General features: G+C 36.2%; 1 protein-coding gene across 3 annotated transcripts in view; it reads left to right on the top strand.

Moving 5' to 3' along the window:
- KIF3A (kinesin family member 3A) overlaps positions 1 to 18337 on the top strand; it is an 89380-nt gene that overhangs the window by 29010 nt on the left and 42033 nt on the right. For all 3 annotated transcript variants that reach the window (XR_011073107.1, XM_068535853.1, XM_068535854.1), the window contains exons 5-8: positions 10455 to 10560; positions 14771 to 14910; positions 15555 to 15752; positions 16062 to 16236. Coding sequence is in view for 2 of the 3 variants with exons in the window: in XM_068535853.1 (XP_068391954.1) it covers positions 10455 to 10560; positions 14771 to 14910; positions 15555 to 15752; positions 16062 to 16236 (619 nt within the window). In the remaining variant the exon portion in view is untranslated. The remainder of the gene's footprint in view (positions 1 to 10454; positions 10561 to 14770; positions 14911 to 15554; positions 15753 to 16061; positions 16237 to 18337) is intronic.

Raw genomic sequence — 18337 nt, 5'->3', positions numbered from 1 at the left:
TTTAGTTTTTTAAGGAAGCTTCATACTGTTCTCCATAGTGGCTGTACCAATTTACATTCCCACCAACAGTGTAGGAGAGTTCCCTTTTCTCCACACCCTCTCCAGCATTAATTGGTTGTAGAATTTTTGATGATGGCCATTCTGACTGGTGTGAGGTGATACTGTGTAGCTCTGATTTGCATTTCTCTAATAATTAGTGTTTATCTAATAATTGGTGCTTTTTTTTTTTTTTAAACTTTTGGGTTTTACTTATTTATTTATTTATTTATGGCTGTGTTGGGTCTTCGTTTCTGTGCGAGGGCTTTCTCTAGTTGCAGCAAATGGGGGCCACTCTTCATCGCGGTGCGCAGGCCTCTCATTATTGCGGCCTCTCTTGTTGCGGAGCACAGGCTCCAGACGCGCAGGCTCAGTAATTGTGGCTCACGGGCCTAGTTGCTCCGCGGCATGTGGGATCTTCCCAGACCAGGGCTTGAACCCGTGTCCCCTGCATTGGCAGGCAGATTCTCAACCACTGCGCCACCAGGGAAGCCCATAATTTGTGCTTTTTAGCCATCTGTATGTCTTCTTTGGAGACATGTCTATTTAGATCTTCTACCCATTTTTTGATTGGGTTGTTTGTTTTTTGGTACAGAACTGCATGAGCTGTTTGTATATTTTGGAGATCCCTTGCCGGTCACTTCGTTTGCAAATATTTTCTCTCATTTTGTAAGTTGTCTTTTCATTTTGTTTATGGTTTCCTTTGCTGTGCAAAAGCTTTTAAGTTTAATTTGGTCCCATTTGTTTATTTTTCTTTTCATTACTCTAGGAGGTAGATTGAAAAAGATCTTGCTGCAATTTATGTCAAAGAGTGTTCTGCTTCTGTTTTCCTCTAAGAGTTTTATTGTATTCGGCCTTACATTTAGGCTTTTAATCCATTTGAGTTTATTTTTGTGTATGGTGTTAGGGAGTGTTCTAATTTCATTCATTTACATGTAGCTGTCCAGTTTTCCCAGCACCACTTATTGAAGAGACTGTCTTTTCTCCATTGTATATTCTTGCTTCCTTTGTCATAGATTAGGTGACCATAGGTGCGTGGGTTTGGTCTCTTTGTATTTTCTATTTCTTCCTGGTTCAGTCTTGGAAGGTTGTACCTTTCTAAGAATTTGTGCATTTCTTCCAGGTTGTCCAGTTTATTGTCATATAGTTGCTTGTAGTAGTCTTTTATGATCCTTTGTATTTCTTTGGTGTCCATTGTAACTTCTCCTTTTTCATTTCTAATTTTATTGATTTGAGCCCTCTCCTTTTTTTTCTTGATGAGTCTGGCTAAAGGTTTATCAATTTTGTTTATCTTTTCAAAGAACCAGCTTTTAATTTGATTGATCTTTTCTATTGTTTTCTTCATCTCTATTTCATTTATTTCTGCTCTGATCTTTATGATTTCTTTCCTTCTATTAACTTTGGTTTTGTTTGTTCTTCTTTCTCTAATTGCTTTAGGTGTAAGGTTAAGTTTATTTGAGATTTTTCTTGTTTCCTGAGGTAAGATTGTATTGCTATAACCTTCCCTCTGAGAACTGCTTTCGCTGTATCCCATAGGTTTTGGATAGTTGTGCTTTCATTTTCATTTGTCTCTAGGTCTTTTTTATTTCCTCTTTGATTTCTTCAGTTATCCATTGGTTGTGTAGTAGCATATTGTTTAGCCTCCACGTGTTTGTGTTTTTTACAGTTTTTTTCCTTATAATTGATTTGTAATCTCAGAGCATTGTGGTTGGAAAAGATGCTTGATATGACTTTTTAAAATAAATTTATTTATTTATTTTTGGCTGTGTTGGGTCTTTGTTGCTGTGTGTGGCCTTTCTCTAGTTGCGGTGAGCGGGGGCTACTCTTCGTTGTGGTGAGCGGGCTTCTCACTGCGGTGGCTTCTCTTGTTGCGGAGCACAGGTTCTAGGCACATGGGCTTCAGTAGTTGCGGCACGTGGGCACAGTAGTTGTGGCTCTTGGGCTCTAGAGTGCAGGATCAGTTGTGGTGCATGGGCTTAGTTGCTCTGTGGCATGTGGGATCTTTGTGGACCAGGGCTCGAACCCGTGTTCCCTGTATTGGCAGGCAGATTCTTAACCACCGCACCACCAGGGAAGTCCTGATATGATTTTAATTTTCTTAAATTTACCAAGTCTTGCTTTGTGGCCCAGCATGTGGTTAATCCTGGAGGACGTTCCATGTGCAATTGGGAAGAATGGGTATTCTGCTGCTTTTGGATGGAATGTTCTATAAATATCAATTAAGTCCATCTGTTCTAATGTGTCATTTAAGGCCTGTTTTTCCTTATTGATTTTCTGTCTGGATGATCTGTCCATTGTTGAAAGTGGGGTGTTCAAGTCCCTCACAATTACTGTGTTACTGTCACTTTCTCCTTTTATGGGTCTTAACATTTGCCTTATATATTGAGGTGCTCCTATGTTGGGTGCATATATTTAGAATTGTTATCTTCTTCTTGGATTGGTCCCTTGATCACTATGTAGTGTCCTTCTTTGTCTCTTGTAACAGTCTTTATTTTAAAATCTATTTTGTCTGAAATGAGTATTGCTACTCCAGCTTTCTTTTGATTTCCATTTGCATGGAAGACGTTTTTCCATCCCCTCACTTTCAGTCTGTATGTGTCCCTAGATCTCAAGCGGGTCCCTTGTAGACAGCATATATACAGGTCTTGTTTTTGTATCCATTCAGCAGTCTCTGTCTTTTGGTTGGAGCATTTAATCCATTTACATTTAAGGTAAATATTGATATGTATGTTCTTATTGCCATTTTGTTAATTGTTTTGGATATTGTTTTTGTAGGTCTTATTTCTCCCCTTCCTCTTTTGTTCTCTTCCTTTGTGATTTGATGACTAACTTTAGAGTTGTGTTTGAATTCCTTTTTCTTTTTTGTGTGTGTATCTATTGCAGATTTTTGTTTTGCCATTACCATGAAGTTTTGATATAGTATTCTATATATAAACAAGATTGATTTAAGTTGCTGGTCTTTTAATTTCAAATGCATTTCCAATAGCCTGCATTTGTACTCTCCTCATGATTGCTGGTTTTGATATCGTATTTGTGTGTGGATGAATTCCTACCTTTAACATATGTTTGCCTTTACTGGTGAGCTTTTCCATTCATAATTTTATTGTGTGTATTTACGTCCTTTTTTTTCTGCCTAGAGAAGTTCCTTTAGCATTTGTTGCAAAGCTGGTTTGGTGGTGCTGAATTCTCTTAGGTTTTGCTTGTCTGGCAAGCTTTAGATTTCTCTGTCAAATCTAAATGAGAGCCTTGCTGGATAGAGTATTCTTGGTTGTAGGTTCTTCCCTTTCATCACTTTATTTTTGTTTGTTTGTTTGTTTTTTTAACATCTTTATTGGAGTATAATTGCTTTACAATGGTGTGTTAGTTTCTGCTTTATATCAAAGTGAATCAGCTATACATATACATATATCCCCATATCCCCTCCCTCTTGCGTCTCCCTTCCACCCTCTCTATCCCACCCCTCTAGGTGGTCACAAAGCACTGATTTCACTTTAAATATATCATGCCACTCCCTTCTGGCCTGCAGAGTCTCTGCTGAAAAATCAGCTGATAACCTTATGCGGATTCCCTTTTAAGTTATTTGTTGCTTTTCCTTTGTTACTTTTAATATTTTTCTCTTTGTCTTTAATTTTTGTCAATTTGATTACTACATGTTTCGGTATGGTCCTCCTTGGGTTTACCTGGCCTGGGACTCTCTGCACTTCCTGGACTTGGGTGACTGTTTCCTTTACCATGTTGGGGAAGTTTTCAGCTATTATCTCTTCAAATATTTTCTCAGGTCGTTTCTCTCGCTCTTCTCCTTCTGGGATCTCTATAATGTGAATGTCAGTGTGTTTAACATTGTCCCAGAGGTGTCTGAGACTGTTCTCATTTCTTTTCATTCTTTTTTTTTTTTACTGTGTTCCACAGCAGTGATTTCCAGCGTTCTGTCTTCCAGCTTACTTATCCATTTTTCTGCCTCATTTACTCTGCTGTTGATTCCTTCTAGCGTATTTTTCATTTCAGTTATTGTGTTGTTCATCTCTGTTTGTTTGTTCTTTAGATCTTCTAGCTCTTTGTTAAACATTTCCTGTATCTTCTCAGTCTGTGCCTCCTTTCTTTTTCTGAGATCTTGGATCATCTTTACTATCATTACTCTGAATTCTTTTTCATGTAGATTGCCTATCTCCATTTCACTTAGTTGTTCTTCTGGGGTTTTATCTTGTTCCTTCGTCTGGGACATAGTCATCTGCCATCTCATTTTGTCTACCTTTCTGTGATCGTGGTTTCCATTCCTCCAGCTGCAAGGTTGTAGTTCTTGTTGCTTCTGCTGTCTGCCCCCTGGTGGATGAGACTGGTCTAAGAGGCTTGTGCAGGCTTCCTGGTGGGGGGAACTGGTTCCTGCCCACTGGTGAGTCGAGCTGCGTATTGTCCCTCTGGTGGGCAGAGCCGTGTCAAGGGGGCTGTTTAGCAGGCAGCTGTGGGCTCAGGAAGACTTTGAGCAGCCTGTCTTCTGATGGGTGGGGCTGTGTTACTTCCCTGTTGGTTGTTTGGCCTGAGGAGTGCCAGCACTGGAGCCTGCAGGCTGTTGGGTGGCGCCAGGTCTTGGTGAGAAAATGGCAGCCTCCAGGAGGACTCATGCCAGTGAGTACTCCCTAGAACTACTGCCACCAGTGTCTTTGTCCCTGCAGTGATTCATAGCCCCTGCCTCCCCAGGAGACTCTTCAAGACCAGCAGGTAGGTCTGGCCCAGGCTCCCATGAGGTCACTGCTTTTTCCCCTGGGCACTGGTGTGCACGAGACCTTGTGTGTGCCCTCCAAGAGTAGAGTTCCTCTTTCCCCCAGTCCTGTGGAATTCCTGCAATCAAACCCCACTGGCCTTCAAAGCCAGATGCTCTGGGGGCTTCTCCTCTCGATGCCAGACCCCAGGATAGGGAGCCTGATGTGGGGCTCAGAACTTTCACCCCTGTGGGAGAACATCTGCGATATAATTATTTTCCAGTTTGTGGGTCACCTACCCAGCAGATACGGGATTTGATTTCATCGCGATTGTGCACCTTCTAATGTCTTGTTGTGGCTTCTCCTTTGTCTTTGGATGTAGGATATCATTTTTGGTAGGTTGTAGTGTGTTTTTTTTCGATGGTTGTTCAACAGTTAGTTGTGATTTTGGTGTTTTCTTGGTACAGGGTGAGCTCATGTCTTTCTATCTGCCGTCTTGTCTCAGGGTCCTGCTTTATTTCAGAATCATATTCAGTTTCTTCATCTTTCATGTCTAATTAGTTTATCTACAATTAATAATTGAATATAGAATTAATATCTTGTGATTGGAAATGACCGTAGACTTTGCAGACTGATGCCAGTTTGAAGAGTGTTTGTTTTCAGTCTGCAATGAGATGAGAATAGTAAATGAAAGTACATGCTTAAAAACTTTCATAGCAATTTGACATTGTCATGGCATCCAAGTACATGATTTTTGTATTTTTCAGAGATATCACTTTCCACATTAGAAATATACGTATAATTCTTTACCATAGATTTTTCTGAGAAGCATTGATATAAATCAGTAATATTCAAACATTTAAAAAGATTTAAAGCCATTAAACAGTTGAATCAAACCAAACCTTATGTGGAAGCCCAATCTATAAAATACATGAAAGTAAAGCTCTCTTTAGAACTTGTGTCTGGGTCTGAGAACCCCCAAACTCACACAATGGCCCTCTCATTGCCACCATGGACCCTCTAGTGCTTGTCAGAGCACAGTTTGAAACCCACTGGTTTATAGAGACCAACACATTTCTTTACTACTAGTAAAATTAGGGCTTAATGTATATCTCATGACAGACAAAAGGTAATTTTTCCTAATGTATAAATATATCATAAAAGAGACTAAAAAAACTGAAAACCTCTAACTAGATTTAAAATCAACACCTAGAATTTAGAGTATTTGCCTTTGTGACTTTTGTTTCTGATATAAACTTTTGTTTGTCGTCTTTGTCTGTGTGGTCTTACTACCTTTGGAATGGCTCGCCCCACTGGCAGCCACAGGCCTCTGCCTCAGTTTCACTTTATTCTGTTGATTTGTGGATGTGACTTCTAGGGCCTTGAAAAGTGAATTTTGTATTTCTATTTGTATTTTACAGATAGTATTAAAATACTATCTGTATTTTAAATAAATATATCCCAAATACAGCCTTCAAGTTGGGTAAAAGTTCTCACAAAGTTACTCATGGAAAGGTAATATTTTTACATGGATACCATAGATCTGATAATTTCATTCAGCTGTGTGAAATACTCCAGTGGCTTCAAATTGCTGTTAAGATAAAGACCAATAAGTAGAGAAGTGCAAATCAAAATTACAATGAGGTACCACCTCACACTGGTCAGAATGGCCATCATCAAAAGGTCTACAAATAACAAATTCTGGAGAGGCTGTGGAGAAAAGGGAACCCTCCTACACTGTTGGTGGGCATGTAAATTGGTGCAGCCACTGTGGAAAACAGTATGGAGACTCCTCAGAAAACTTAAAATAGTTACTATGTGATCTAGCAATCCCATTCCTGGGTATATATCCAAACAAAACTATAATTTGAAAAGCTACATGCACCCCAGTGTTCATAGCAGCACTACTTACAATAGCAAAGACACAGAAGCAACCTAAATGTCCATCGACAGATGAATGGATAAAGAAGATGTGGTATATATATATATATATATATATATATATACATATATATATATATATATACACACACACACACACATATACACATACATACACACACACACAATGGAATACTATTCAGCCATAAAAAGGAATGAAATAATGCCATTTGCAGCAATGTGGATCAACCTAGAGATTATCATTCTAAATGAAGTAAGTCAGTAAGACAAATATCACACGATGTCACTTATGTGTGGAATCTAAACTATGACTCAAATGAACTTATTTATGAAACAGACTCACAGACATAGAGAACAGACTTGTGGTTGCCAAGGCAGAGGGGGGATAGGGGAGGGCTGGATTGGGGGTCTGGGATTAGCAGATGCAAACTATTATGTATAGAATGGATAAACAACAAGGTCCTACTGTATAGCACAGGGGACTATATTCAATATCCTATAATAAACCATAATGGAAAAGAATATATATGTATATGTGTGTGTGTGTGCGTATATATATGTATATACATATACATATATATAACTGAGTCACCTTGCTGTACACCAGAAACCAACATATTGTATATCAACTACAGTTCAATAATAAAAAAATAGACCAATTACTATTCTTTTTTTTTTTTTTTTTTAATTTCCTCTTTGATTTCTTCAGTGATCTCTTGGTTATTTAGTAACGTATTGTTTAGCCTCCATGTGTTTGTCTTTTTTACGTTTTTTTCCCTGTAATTCATTTCTAATCTCATAGCGTTGTGGTCAGAAAAGATGCTTGATATGATTTCAATTTTCTTAAATTTACCAAGGCTTGATTTGTGACCCAAGATGTGATCTATCCTGGAGAATGTTCCGTGCGCACTTGAGAAGAACGTGTAATCTGCTGTTTTTGGATGGAATGTCCTATATATATCAGTTAAATCTATCTGGTCTATTGTGTCATTTAAAGCTTCTGTTTCCTTATTTATTTTCATTTTGGATGATCTGTCCATTGGTGTAAGTGAAGTGTTAAAGTCCCCCACTATTATTGTGTTACTGTCGATTTCCTCTTTTATAGCTGTTAGCAGTTGCCTTATGTATTGAGGTGCTCCTATGTTGGGTGCATATATATTTATAATTGTTATATCTTCTTCTTGGATTGATCCCTGGATCATTATGTAGTGTCCTTCCTTGTCTCTTGTAACATTCTTTATTTTAAAGTCTATTTTATCTGATATGAGTATAGCTACTCCAGCTTTCTTTTGATTTCCATTTGCATGGAATATCTTTTTCCATCCCCTCACTTTCAGTCTGTATGTGTCCCTAGGTCTAAAGTGGGTCTCTTGTAGACAGCATATATATGGGTCTTGTTTTTGTATCCATTCAGCCAGTCTATGTCTTTTGGTTGGAGCATTTAATCCATTCACGTTTAAGGTAATTATCGATATGTATGTTCCTATGACCATTTTCTTAATTGTTTTGGGTTTGTTTTTGTAGGTCCTTTTCTTCTCTTGTGTTTCCCACTTAGAGAAGTTCCTTTAGCATTTGTTGTAGAGCTGGTTTGGTGGTGCTGAATTCTCTTAGCTTTTGCTTGTCTGTAAAGCTTTTGATTTCTCCATCAAATCTAAATGAGATCCTTGCCGGGTAGAGTAATCTTGGTTGTAGGTTCTTCCCTTTCATCACTTTAAGTATATCATGCCACTCGCTTCTGGCTTGCAGAGTTTCTGCTGAGAAATCAGCTGTTAACCTTATGGGAGTTCCCTTGTATGTTATTTGTCGTTTTTCCCTTGCTGCTTTCAATAATTTTTCTTTGTCTTTAATTTTTGCCACTTTGATTACTATGTGTCTCGGCATGTTTCTCCTTGGGTTTATTCTGTATGGGACTCTCTGCGCTTCCTGGACTTGGGTGGCTATTTCCTTTCCCATGTTAGGGAAGTTTTCGACTATAATCTCTTCAAATATTTTCTCTGGTCCTTTCTCTCTCTCTTCTTCTGGGACCCCTATAATGCGAATGTTGTTGCGTTTAATGTTGTCCCAGAGGTCTCTTAGGCTGTCTTCATTTCTTTTCATTCTTTTTTCTTTAGTCTGTTCCGCAGCAGTGAATTCCACCATTCTGTCTTCCAGGTCACTTATCCGTTCTTCTGCCTCAGTTATTCTGCTATTGATTCCTTCTAGTGTAGTTTTCATTTCAGTTATTGTATTGGTCATCTCTGTTTGTTTGTTCTTTAATTCTTCTAGGTCTTTGTTAATCATTTCTTGCATCTTCTCAATCTTTGCCTCCATTCTTATTCCGAGGTCCTGGATCATCTTCACTATCATTATTCTGAATTCTTTTTCTGGAAGGTTGCCTATCTCCACTTCATTTAGTTGTTTTTCTGGGGTTTTTTCTTGTTCCTTCATCTGGTACATAGCCCTCTGCCTTTTCATCTTGTCTATCTTTCTGTAACTGTGGTTTTTGGTCCACAGGCTGCAGGATTGTAGTTTTTCTTGCTTCTGCTGTCTGCCCTCTGGTGGTTGAGGCTATCTAAGAGGCTTGATGGGAGGCTCTCGACCAATTACTATTCTTAATCTTATCTCTGCCTCTTAATCTTATCTGGCTACCTCTGTAGCCAGATATCCCACCTATTTCCCCCCCTGCCACCTAGTCTTTCCCTGGCTTTTGTTTGTTTCGTTGGTTTTTATTTTTTAAAATACCTAGTTTTTAGGTCGAGAGCTGTTGTTGGGACCAGAGCTCACATCTCCTGGAACGCAGCCCCTGCACTACTTGCCTCCCCAGGTCATGTTCATAGAGCTCCCAAGCCAGGCTGGCCTTACTTCCAAGTGATTGATTAAGAGGAGGCAACCTCTGTCTTCGTTTAGACAACTTCCTGGTTTTCACTTCCTAAGTCATCCTGTTATGTCATGCCTCTGAGCTTCACATTGGTTTTGAGTTTGAAGATTCCCAGTTCACAAACTGTTCTTTTGTGCACAATAAACTCTTACTGAATACTAAAAAAAAAAAAAAAAACCTAGTTTTTTTCTCATTTCAGGATTCTTGCACATACTGTTTTCCTCTTGTTCTAACACAGATTGTCTACCTCCTATTTCTTTAAGTCTTAGCTTAAACATCATCTTGGGGAACTTATCCTGTCCCTGCTTCACTAGCTTAAGTCTGTCTATAATGTATTCTTTTTTTTATTCATAAATCTATTTATTTTTGACTGCGTTGGGTCTTCATTGCTGCTCACAGGCTTTCTCTAGTTGCAGCGAGCGGGGGCTACTCTTTGTTGCAGTGCGTGGGCTTCTCATTGCAGTGGCTTCTCTTGTTGTGGAGCATGAGCTCTAGGTGCTCCAGTAGTTGTGGCACACGGGCTCAGTAGTTGTGGCTCGCGGGCTCTAGAGCGCAGGCTCAGTAGTTGTGGCACACAGGCTTAGTTGCTCCGTGGCATGTGGGATCTTCCTGAACCAGGGCACGAACCCGTGTCCCCTGCATTGGCAGGTGGATTCTTAACCACTTCGCCACCAGGGAAGTCCCTATATTGTATTCTTATACTTCCCTGTATTTTTTTTTCTTCATGGCATTATCACAATTGAAATAAAATAAAATAAAATAAAATAATTTGTGTGTGTAATTATTCATTTGTATGTTCTCCCTGTAGATTGTTACCTCCACTAGTGTAGAAACTGTCTACCTTGTTCATCACTGTATCCTCACTCTCTAGCGCAGTGTCCAACATGTAGTAGATATTCAGTAAATAACTGTGGAAGAATTACGGATATATGTGTAAAGTCTGTATGATTTTTTTTTTTTAGGTTAAAGAAAGACCTGATGTGGGAGTTTATATCAAGGATTTATCAGCTTATGTGGTAAATAATGCTGATGATATGGATAGAATTATGACACTGGGCCACAAAAATCGTAAGTATAGCGCTTAATTGTGATTAAACATTTATGTGTGGAGTAGGCTGTTTTAGAAGCAAAGCTGGTATGGCATTTTGTGCCGTAAAGATTGGATTTTTAGGTTTCTTGAAAACCCTTCCTCTTTGACTGTTTACTATGTGGAAAGCATATATGAATGAAAGATATCACAGATTGCTTTCCATGCTGACCAAAATTTTGTTACTTAGCAATAGTGCTATATCTTTGAGACTCTCATATCGCTGTCTCTTGTTAGTAATAATAATATTGGTAACATTTATTGAGTACTTACTGTGTGGCAAGTGCTTGTGCAAATGCCTTATAAGAATGTTCTCTTTTAATCCTCAAAATGGACTATGAAGGTATTAAATTCCTATGTTATGAATGAATGAGGAAACTGAGACTTAAAGTAAATTGTCCAAGGTCATATACTACTTAATAAGTAGCAGAGTGAGTATTTGAATCTACACCATTAGTCAGCATTAACCAGGCACTATAATGCCTCCTTTTGTTGACAAGAAAAGCAAACAAAATTAAATAAAGTGACATTCTTTTAAGTAATCGTTTCAAGTTTTTTCTAAAGAATAAAAAGTTTCAGCAATATTGCTGATGCCCCAGGCCCAGTACTAATGATGTTGCTAACAGCAATTAGAGATTAGAGGTAAAAGAAAAGAACATAGGAAATAACCTTTTTTTTTTTTTAGATTTTTGTGACTAGACTAAAAATCTAGCAAACTCAAGGAAGCAAAGCAAAAATTTAAAAAATTCAATTGTATTCTTATAAACCAAATAATAGAAAAATACCAAAATTTTAACAGGAAAATGAGCAAAAGATGTTTATGACTATGTTGTTCGCAGAAGAACTATACACAGCAGTAAGTATATGAAAGGATGTTTGACTTCACAAGTAATCAGGAAAATGCATATTAAAACAACAATGAGAGATGTTTTACCCATCAGTTTGGATGAAAGGATATCCAGGTTGGTGAGGCTCTAAGGAAATGGGCAATGGTGATGGGAATATACAGCCTTTTTGAAGGGCAGTATAACTGTATCTGTTGAAATTTTTAAGAATGCATTCCTTTGACCCACTGTTCCTATTTGTAGATATATATTCTAGAAAAATATTTTTTGGTGTAAACAAAAATATACCTTATTACAGCATTACTTGTAATAGCAAAAAGTTTGACACAACCTAAATAACTGTCAGTAAAACATTGGTTATATAAATTATGGTGCAAAAATATTATGGACTATAATGAAGCTGTAAAAAAAAAAAACAGTGAGTTAAATCTACATGTAGAGACCCAAAAGACTTTCCAGATATATATTAAGGGAAAAAGAAAGCTAACTAGCACAGTATGTAATGAATCATCCCATGTGTAAAAAAAGCCAAATTATCAAACTACATATTTGGGTATTTTGTGTGTGTGTGTGTATGTGTGTGTGTGTTCACATGTATGTGTGTGAAATACAAAATGAAAGGACATTTAATAGTGGTTTCCTTTAGTGAAGGGGAAATAAGATTGGGGGAAAGGGATATAGGGAGCTTTCACTTTATGTTTTTGTATGTTTGTATTTTTGAATTTTTTATACCAGGAATATGTTCATGTATTGCTTATTTAACTTAAGAAATTTTTAACATAAGATTCCATTCACAATAGTGACCAAAACCTTCCATTAACTACCTGAGAATTAATTTAACTTGGTATGTGAGATTTGTCTAAGGAAAAATGAAAAAATTCTAATGAGAGAAATAAAATGAAAGGAAGGTAAAGAGATTTGAACACCTAAGATAGCAGAGAGGAAAATAGTCTTCCTTAATAAATAGATTGAGTTCAAGAATTAAAGGTTTAGCTGCAGGGGGGGCCCCTCCTGCACTGCTGGTGGGAATGTAAATTGGTGCAGCCACTATGGAGCACAGTATGGAGGTTCCTCAGAAAACTAAAAATAAGAGTTGCCAGATGATCCAGCAATCCCACTCCTGGACATATATCCAGACAAAACTATAATTTGAAAAGATACATGCACCCCTATGTTCATAGCAGCACTATTCACAATAGCCAAGACATAGAAACAACCTAAATGTCCATTGACAGATGAATGGATAAAGAAGATGTGGTGTGTGTTTGTGTGTGTGTGTGTGTGTATACACACACACACACACACACACAATGGAATATTACTCAGACATAAAAAAGAATGAAATAATACCATTTGCGGCAACAAGGATGGACCTAGAGGTTATCATATTAAGAAAGAAAAAGACAAATACTATATAATATCACTTATATGTGGAATCTAAAATATAACACAAGTGGACATATTTATGAAATGGAAACAGATTCATAGGTACAGAGAACAGACTTGTGGTTGCCAAGGAGGAGGGGGGTGAGGAAGAGAAGGATTGGGATAAGTTTTTCTGTACCTCCTTGAAAAACATAAAATTTTAATTTTTTATTCCAAAATAAATATTTTGACAAAAATTACAGCTGTGGAAATGTTTTATTTCCATTATGCAGTGTGTTAGGTTGGATCATTTAGTCTACTTGATTGCTGCAAGCTGTTCTCTCCTAGGGATTGTAAAGTTCAGTATAGGTCACTTTTGACATAACGTCTGTTGCATTGCTTTGTTTTCATAACCGGAAATACAGAAAAATCACAATCATAAATAGCATGCTTTACTTATATTGCAAAAACAATGGGTATTAAAATATTTAATATGACTTTTTCAAATTACACTTGCTCTCCCACTCCAAACTGAAAAACACTGCTATAGCTTGTTTTGATAATCACATAGCTATAAAACTATTCCTATCGTTTCATAAGGTAGTTCCAGTTTGGAAAATACATCCCATGGATATAATTCTAAAGAGAAAGAAAGGTATCTGCTCAAAGATGCTCTATTAGTGTCCCTTATGAAGAACTAAAATAGGAAGCAACCCCAAATATCTCCCAGTAAGATAATAACAAAATCAATTTTACTAAAAATTTCAAGTTGGTTTTTACATGGAAATATATATAGGAGATAATGTTAAGTGGAAAAAAAACAAGATAAAATAAGACCTACTACTCTGTGGAAATATGTATAGTGTGTTACTTCTGATTAGATGATTTGAAGTGGTGTCAGATTTATTAGTTTTTTATATTTTTGGAGAAAAATCATAAATTTGATTTTAAAAATTCATAACTTGATTTAAAAGAAAACAGAAAAGTATAGTATGGAATCACAGATCCTTGCATTTTCCCTCACTGATTTTCCATTTACCTTCTTTCATTGGGCTTTACTTTTCTTTATCAGTGCAATTTACTTTCTAGTTATCTGACTTATAATATAACCATTTGCTAATAAAGAGTACCCTTTTAATGTTTAAATTGTAAAATCACAGCTCACATGGAGAAGCTCTACATGAATATATAGTAGGAAAATAATTTTGGCATTGGGTGAAATTAACACATTGCTTTTAAAATACTTCGGAATTTAAGGAAAAAAACCCCAATACATGCCTATTGTGAAAAACAAAACATCTTTTTCTTTGTTTGCACAATATATTCATGTAAAATATTTATACACACTCAAATTTTTAGCGTATTTTGAATGGATGCTTTTGTTATACAGAAATGTGATTATACTCTATATTCCTCTCTTTTTTTCATATGTTATGGGTATCTTTCCATGTCATTCAGATCTACCTTATTTTTTTAAAGAAAGACTGCTTAGTAATTCATAGTGTGACTATTCTATAATTGATTAACCACGTCATATTGGTTGTTTCTGATCTCTCGCTGTTGCAGACAGTTCTTCCCTGAATATCTTTGTATCATCTAATGTATATATGCAAGTATTTCTGTGGTTGCTTCCCAGAACATATCAATAATACTTTTTAGAGACAGCTGAAACAGCAGTTAATTTTTTGAATTATTTAACATGTATTTTTATGTAAATTAGTTAATTTTTTAAGCCAGCAATACTTGAAATTAAGTATTTTGTCCTCAAATCCCCTCTTTCATGTGAAAAAAATACAGTTTTTTGTTATCAACATAAATTGTCAGAAATTTCTAATAATGGCTAAGTATACCTAAGTTTTTATGTTTTAGCCATGCTCTCTGGCTTTTGGCTCTGGTGAAATTCAGTATTATGGATATTTAATTATTTTTAAAGGCATTCCATGTTGTTATAGTTTTAAATAATTTCCTCCCTTTATTCAAGGTTCTGTTGGTGCAACTAATATGAATGAACATAGTTCCCGTTCCCATGCCATCTTTACAATTACTATAGAATGCAGTGAAAAAGGCGTTGATGGTAACATGCATGTCAGGATGGGGAAGCTCCATCTTGTAGATCTTGCTGTAAGTAACAGGATGCTACTTAAGAATAACTCTTGTGATTTCTTTTTATTTTATAAATAAATAATAATTCAAGTGAAAGGGAGTGATTATATAATTTTTAAGTTTTACTTGTGTATGTGTTTAACTTATTATTCTTTTTTTAATATTCATTTACTTGGCTGCGCCAGGTCTTAATTGCGGCACGTGGGATCTTCGATCTTTGTTGTGGCATGCGGATCTTTCGTTGCGGCACACGAACTCTTAGTTGCGGCACGCGAACTCTTAGTTGCGGCATGTGGGATCTAGTTCCCCGACCAGGGATTGAACCCGGGCTCCCTGCATTGGGAGTGCGGAGTCTTAAGCCACTGGGCCACTAGGGAAGTCCCCTTAACTTACTATTAATTATGGACTATTTCAAACCTGTACAACGTAGATAGGATAGTATAATGATTTCCCATGTACCCATCGCCCAACTTCAGCAATTACCAGTTCATGGCCAGTCCTATTTCATCTCTACCCTCAGCCACTTCTTCCCTTCCAGTATTATTTTGAAGTGAATTCCAGATATCATATTAGATTTTTTACTTTTAAAATACTTTTTTTAACTTTGGGAAGAATTCTGTATTTTTAATTTTAGCTTTACTTCTGTCTCTGTTTATTGTAAGGGTTCAGAAAGACAAGGAAAAACTGGAGCTACTGGGCAGCGCCTGAAAGAAGCTACAAAAATCAATCTTTCACTTTCTACCCTTGGTAATGTTATTTCTGCCTTGGTTGATGGAAAAAGCACTCATGTGCCTTATCGTAACTCTAAATTGACTCGTCTTCTTCAGGATTCCTTAGGAGGAAATTCAAAAACCATGATGGTAAGACTTAATTGATGGTATAGTTATCATCAGGAAAATTTAAGATTCCTGTTTATGCCAGTAGTTAATATTCATAACATTTTTAGAACTATTGATTATTTTACTTCTTAAAATTTTTGGTTATTTTTTCTAGCACACCATGTGTGCGAGTCTATAATTGTATTGTTTGGAAACCTATGTGGTGGTGCCCTCTTTTTCAGGAAGACTGGAATGGAAATATGTTCCAAAATTCTTTTTGATATGTTCATAATGGTAGTATTAATTTTAACTGTGTCAAGTGTAAAACGTTTTGTATTCCTAATTCAACAGTGTGCAAATATTGGACCAGCAGATTACAATTACGATGAAACCATCAGTACATTGCGGTATGCTAATCGTGCTAAGAATATTAAAAATAAAGCTAGAATTAATGAAGATCCAAAGGATGCTTTGCTTCGTCAGTTTCAGAAAGAAATAGAAGAACTGAAAAAAAAGCTTGAAGAAGGTAACATTTTGTCAAAATATTAATCTTAATGTTGGCTAAAAACGTGTTGTTTAACCAGTAAGTGTTCTAATAAAAAGCCACATATTAAAAATTCTCTGAACGTCTAACATTGATATTTAAGGGGATATTTCTGCAAGGTAAATTGATACTTATATACTTTAACATTTCCATATTAAGCTCAAGTAAAATTATATAATATTTGTGTATTGATTTTTTTTTAAAAATTCATTTAATTTAAACCTCCATCTCAGTCCCCATGATCTTTTGTAAAGATTTCATATGTCCACTTATTAAATAATGAATTTTCATTTGTCTCTATATAAGAGCAAGTTCTACCATACATGTATTTAGCGAAAATGACCACAGAGTTCTTTGTGATAGGTATCAGTCACTATTCTTTGAAGTAAACAAAGCAATCAGAGAGTCATGGGTAAACCTAGTTTACTGTAAGTAAAAATTCATTGCATGGCCTTGAAAATATGCTTTCATGTTTAAATTTGAACATGAGATTCTATTTTGGAAATTCTTTTCTAACAAGATATAATGTCAGAAGGTTAGAAAATTTGAAGACCTCATTCATTAGGGGGAGAAATTTACCAACCATCATCAGGCAGTCAGTGACTCCCTGAATCTTCGTGCTAAGAACTAACTGGCATAGGGCTCCTTTGCATACCAGGTGAATAAAGGGGTTTGAAATTGCCTCTTTTCAGTCTGTGGGGAAACTGGTTAGATCAGATATGAAATCCAGAGATGCCAACATCATAAACATTTGGAGAAGGTGTTGATTCAATAAATTTGAGTAAGATTATTGAGGAAAAGCAGTAATTGAGCTGCCTCTTAGATAATGGAATTTGGTATTTTAAATGTGACCACTAGGTGGTATTTATAGTCAATATGTTTTAAAGATGTAAAATTTCTTAGATTTCTTAATATTGAGTTCATATCTTTATTTTGCTGACCCTTTTTTTTACATTTTTTTTATTGTGGTAAAATATACATAACATAAAAATTACCGTTTTAACTATTTTTGTGTACAGTTCTGTGGCATTAAGTACATTCACGTTATTCTGCAACCATCACCACCATCCATCTCCAGGACTTTTTAATCATCCCACAATGAACCTCTGTACCCATTAAACACTAGCTCCCCATCCCTCTCTCCCTGGTAACCCACTGTTCTACTTTCTATTTCTATGAATTTGACTATTCTAGGTACCCCATGTAAGTAGAATCATATAATATGTCTCCTTTTGTGTCTGGCTTATTTTACTTAACATAATGTCCTCAGTGTTCATTCATATTGTTGCATGTGTCAGAATTTCCTTCCTTTTTAAGACTGAATAATATTCCATTGTGTGTATATACCATGTTTTGCTTATACCTTCATCTGTTGATGGACACTTGGGTTGCTTCTACCTTTTGACTATTGTGAATAATGCTACTATGAATGTGGGTGTACAAATTCCTGTTTGAGTCCTCACTTTCAATTCTTTTGTTCTTTTGGGTATATACCCAGAGGTAGAATTGCTGGATAATATGGTAATGCTGACTTTATTTTTAATAAATTTCATTTTATTTATGCTCTTAGGACATATTGTTTTTATAATCCAGTTAATAGAGTTAATCATAAAAACAATTAAAAAATAGGCAGAAACATTAAAAGAATAATTTTTTAACTTTTTATTTTGAAATAGTTTTAGGCTTATAGAAAACTCACAAGTATAGCAAGGAGAGTTCTTATATACCTATTAGCCAGCTTCCCCTAATTTTAGCATCTTACATAACCATGGTACAATTATTGACACCAGGAAATTCACAGTGATACAAACTTATTAACTAATCCACAGACCTTACTAGACTTTTGACAGTTTTCTCTCTAATGCCCTTTTCCTCTAGTCCAAGATCCAGTTGTGGATCACATATTGCATTTAGTTGTCATGTCTGTTTAGTTTCCACCAGTCTCCAATTCCTCAGTCTTTATTTGTTGTTCATGATCTTGATGCTTTTGAAGAGTACTGGTCATGTATTTGTAGAATGTTCCTCAATTTGTATTTATTTATAGTTTTCTCATAATTATTCTGCAAATTTTCTCCACTATAAA

The sequence above is a fragment of the Eschrichtius robustus genome, chromosome 2 (genome assembly GCF_028021215.1).
Source record: "Eschrichtius robustus isolate mEscRob2 chromosome 2, mEscRob2.pri, whole genome shotgun sequence".
NCBI classification, from domain to species: domain Eukaryota; kingdom Metazoa; phylum Chordata; class Mammalia; order Artiodactyla; family Eschrichtiidae; genus Eschrichtius; species Eschrichtius robustus.
The sequence above is the reverse complement of the archived record's forward strand: the minus strand, read 5'-3'. Positions and strand labels throughout refer to the sequence as shown.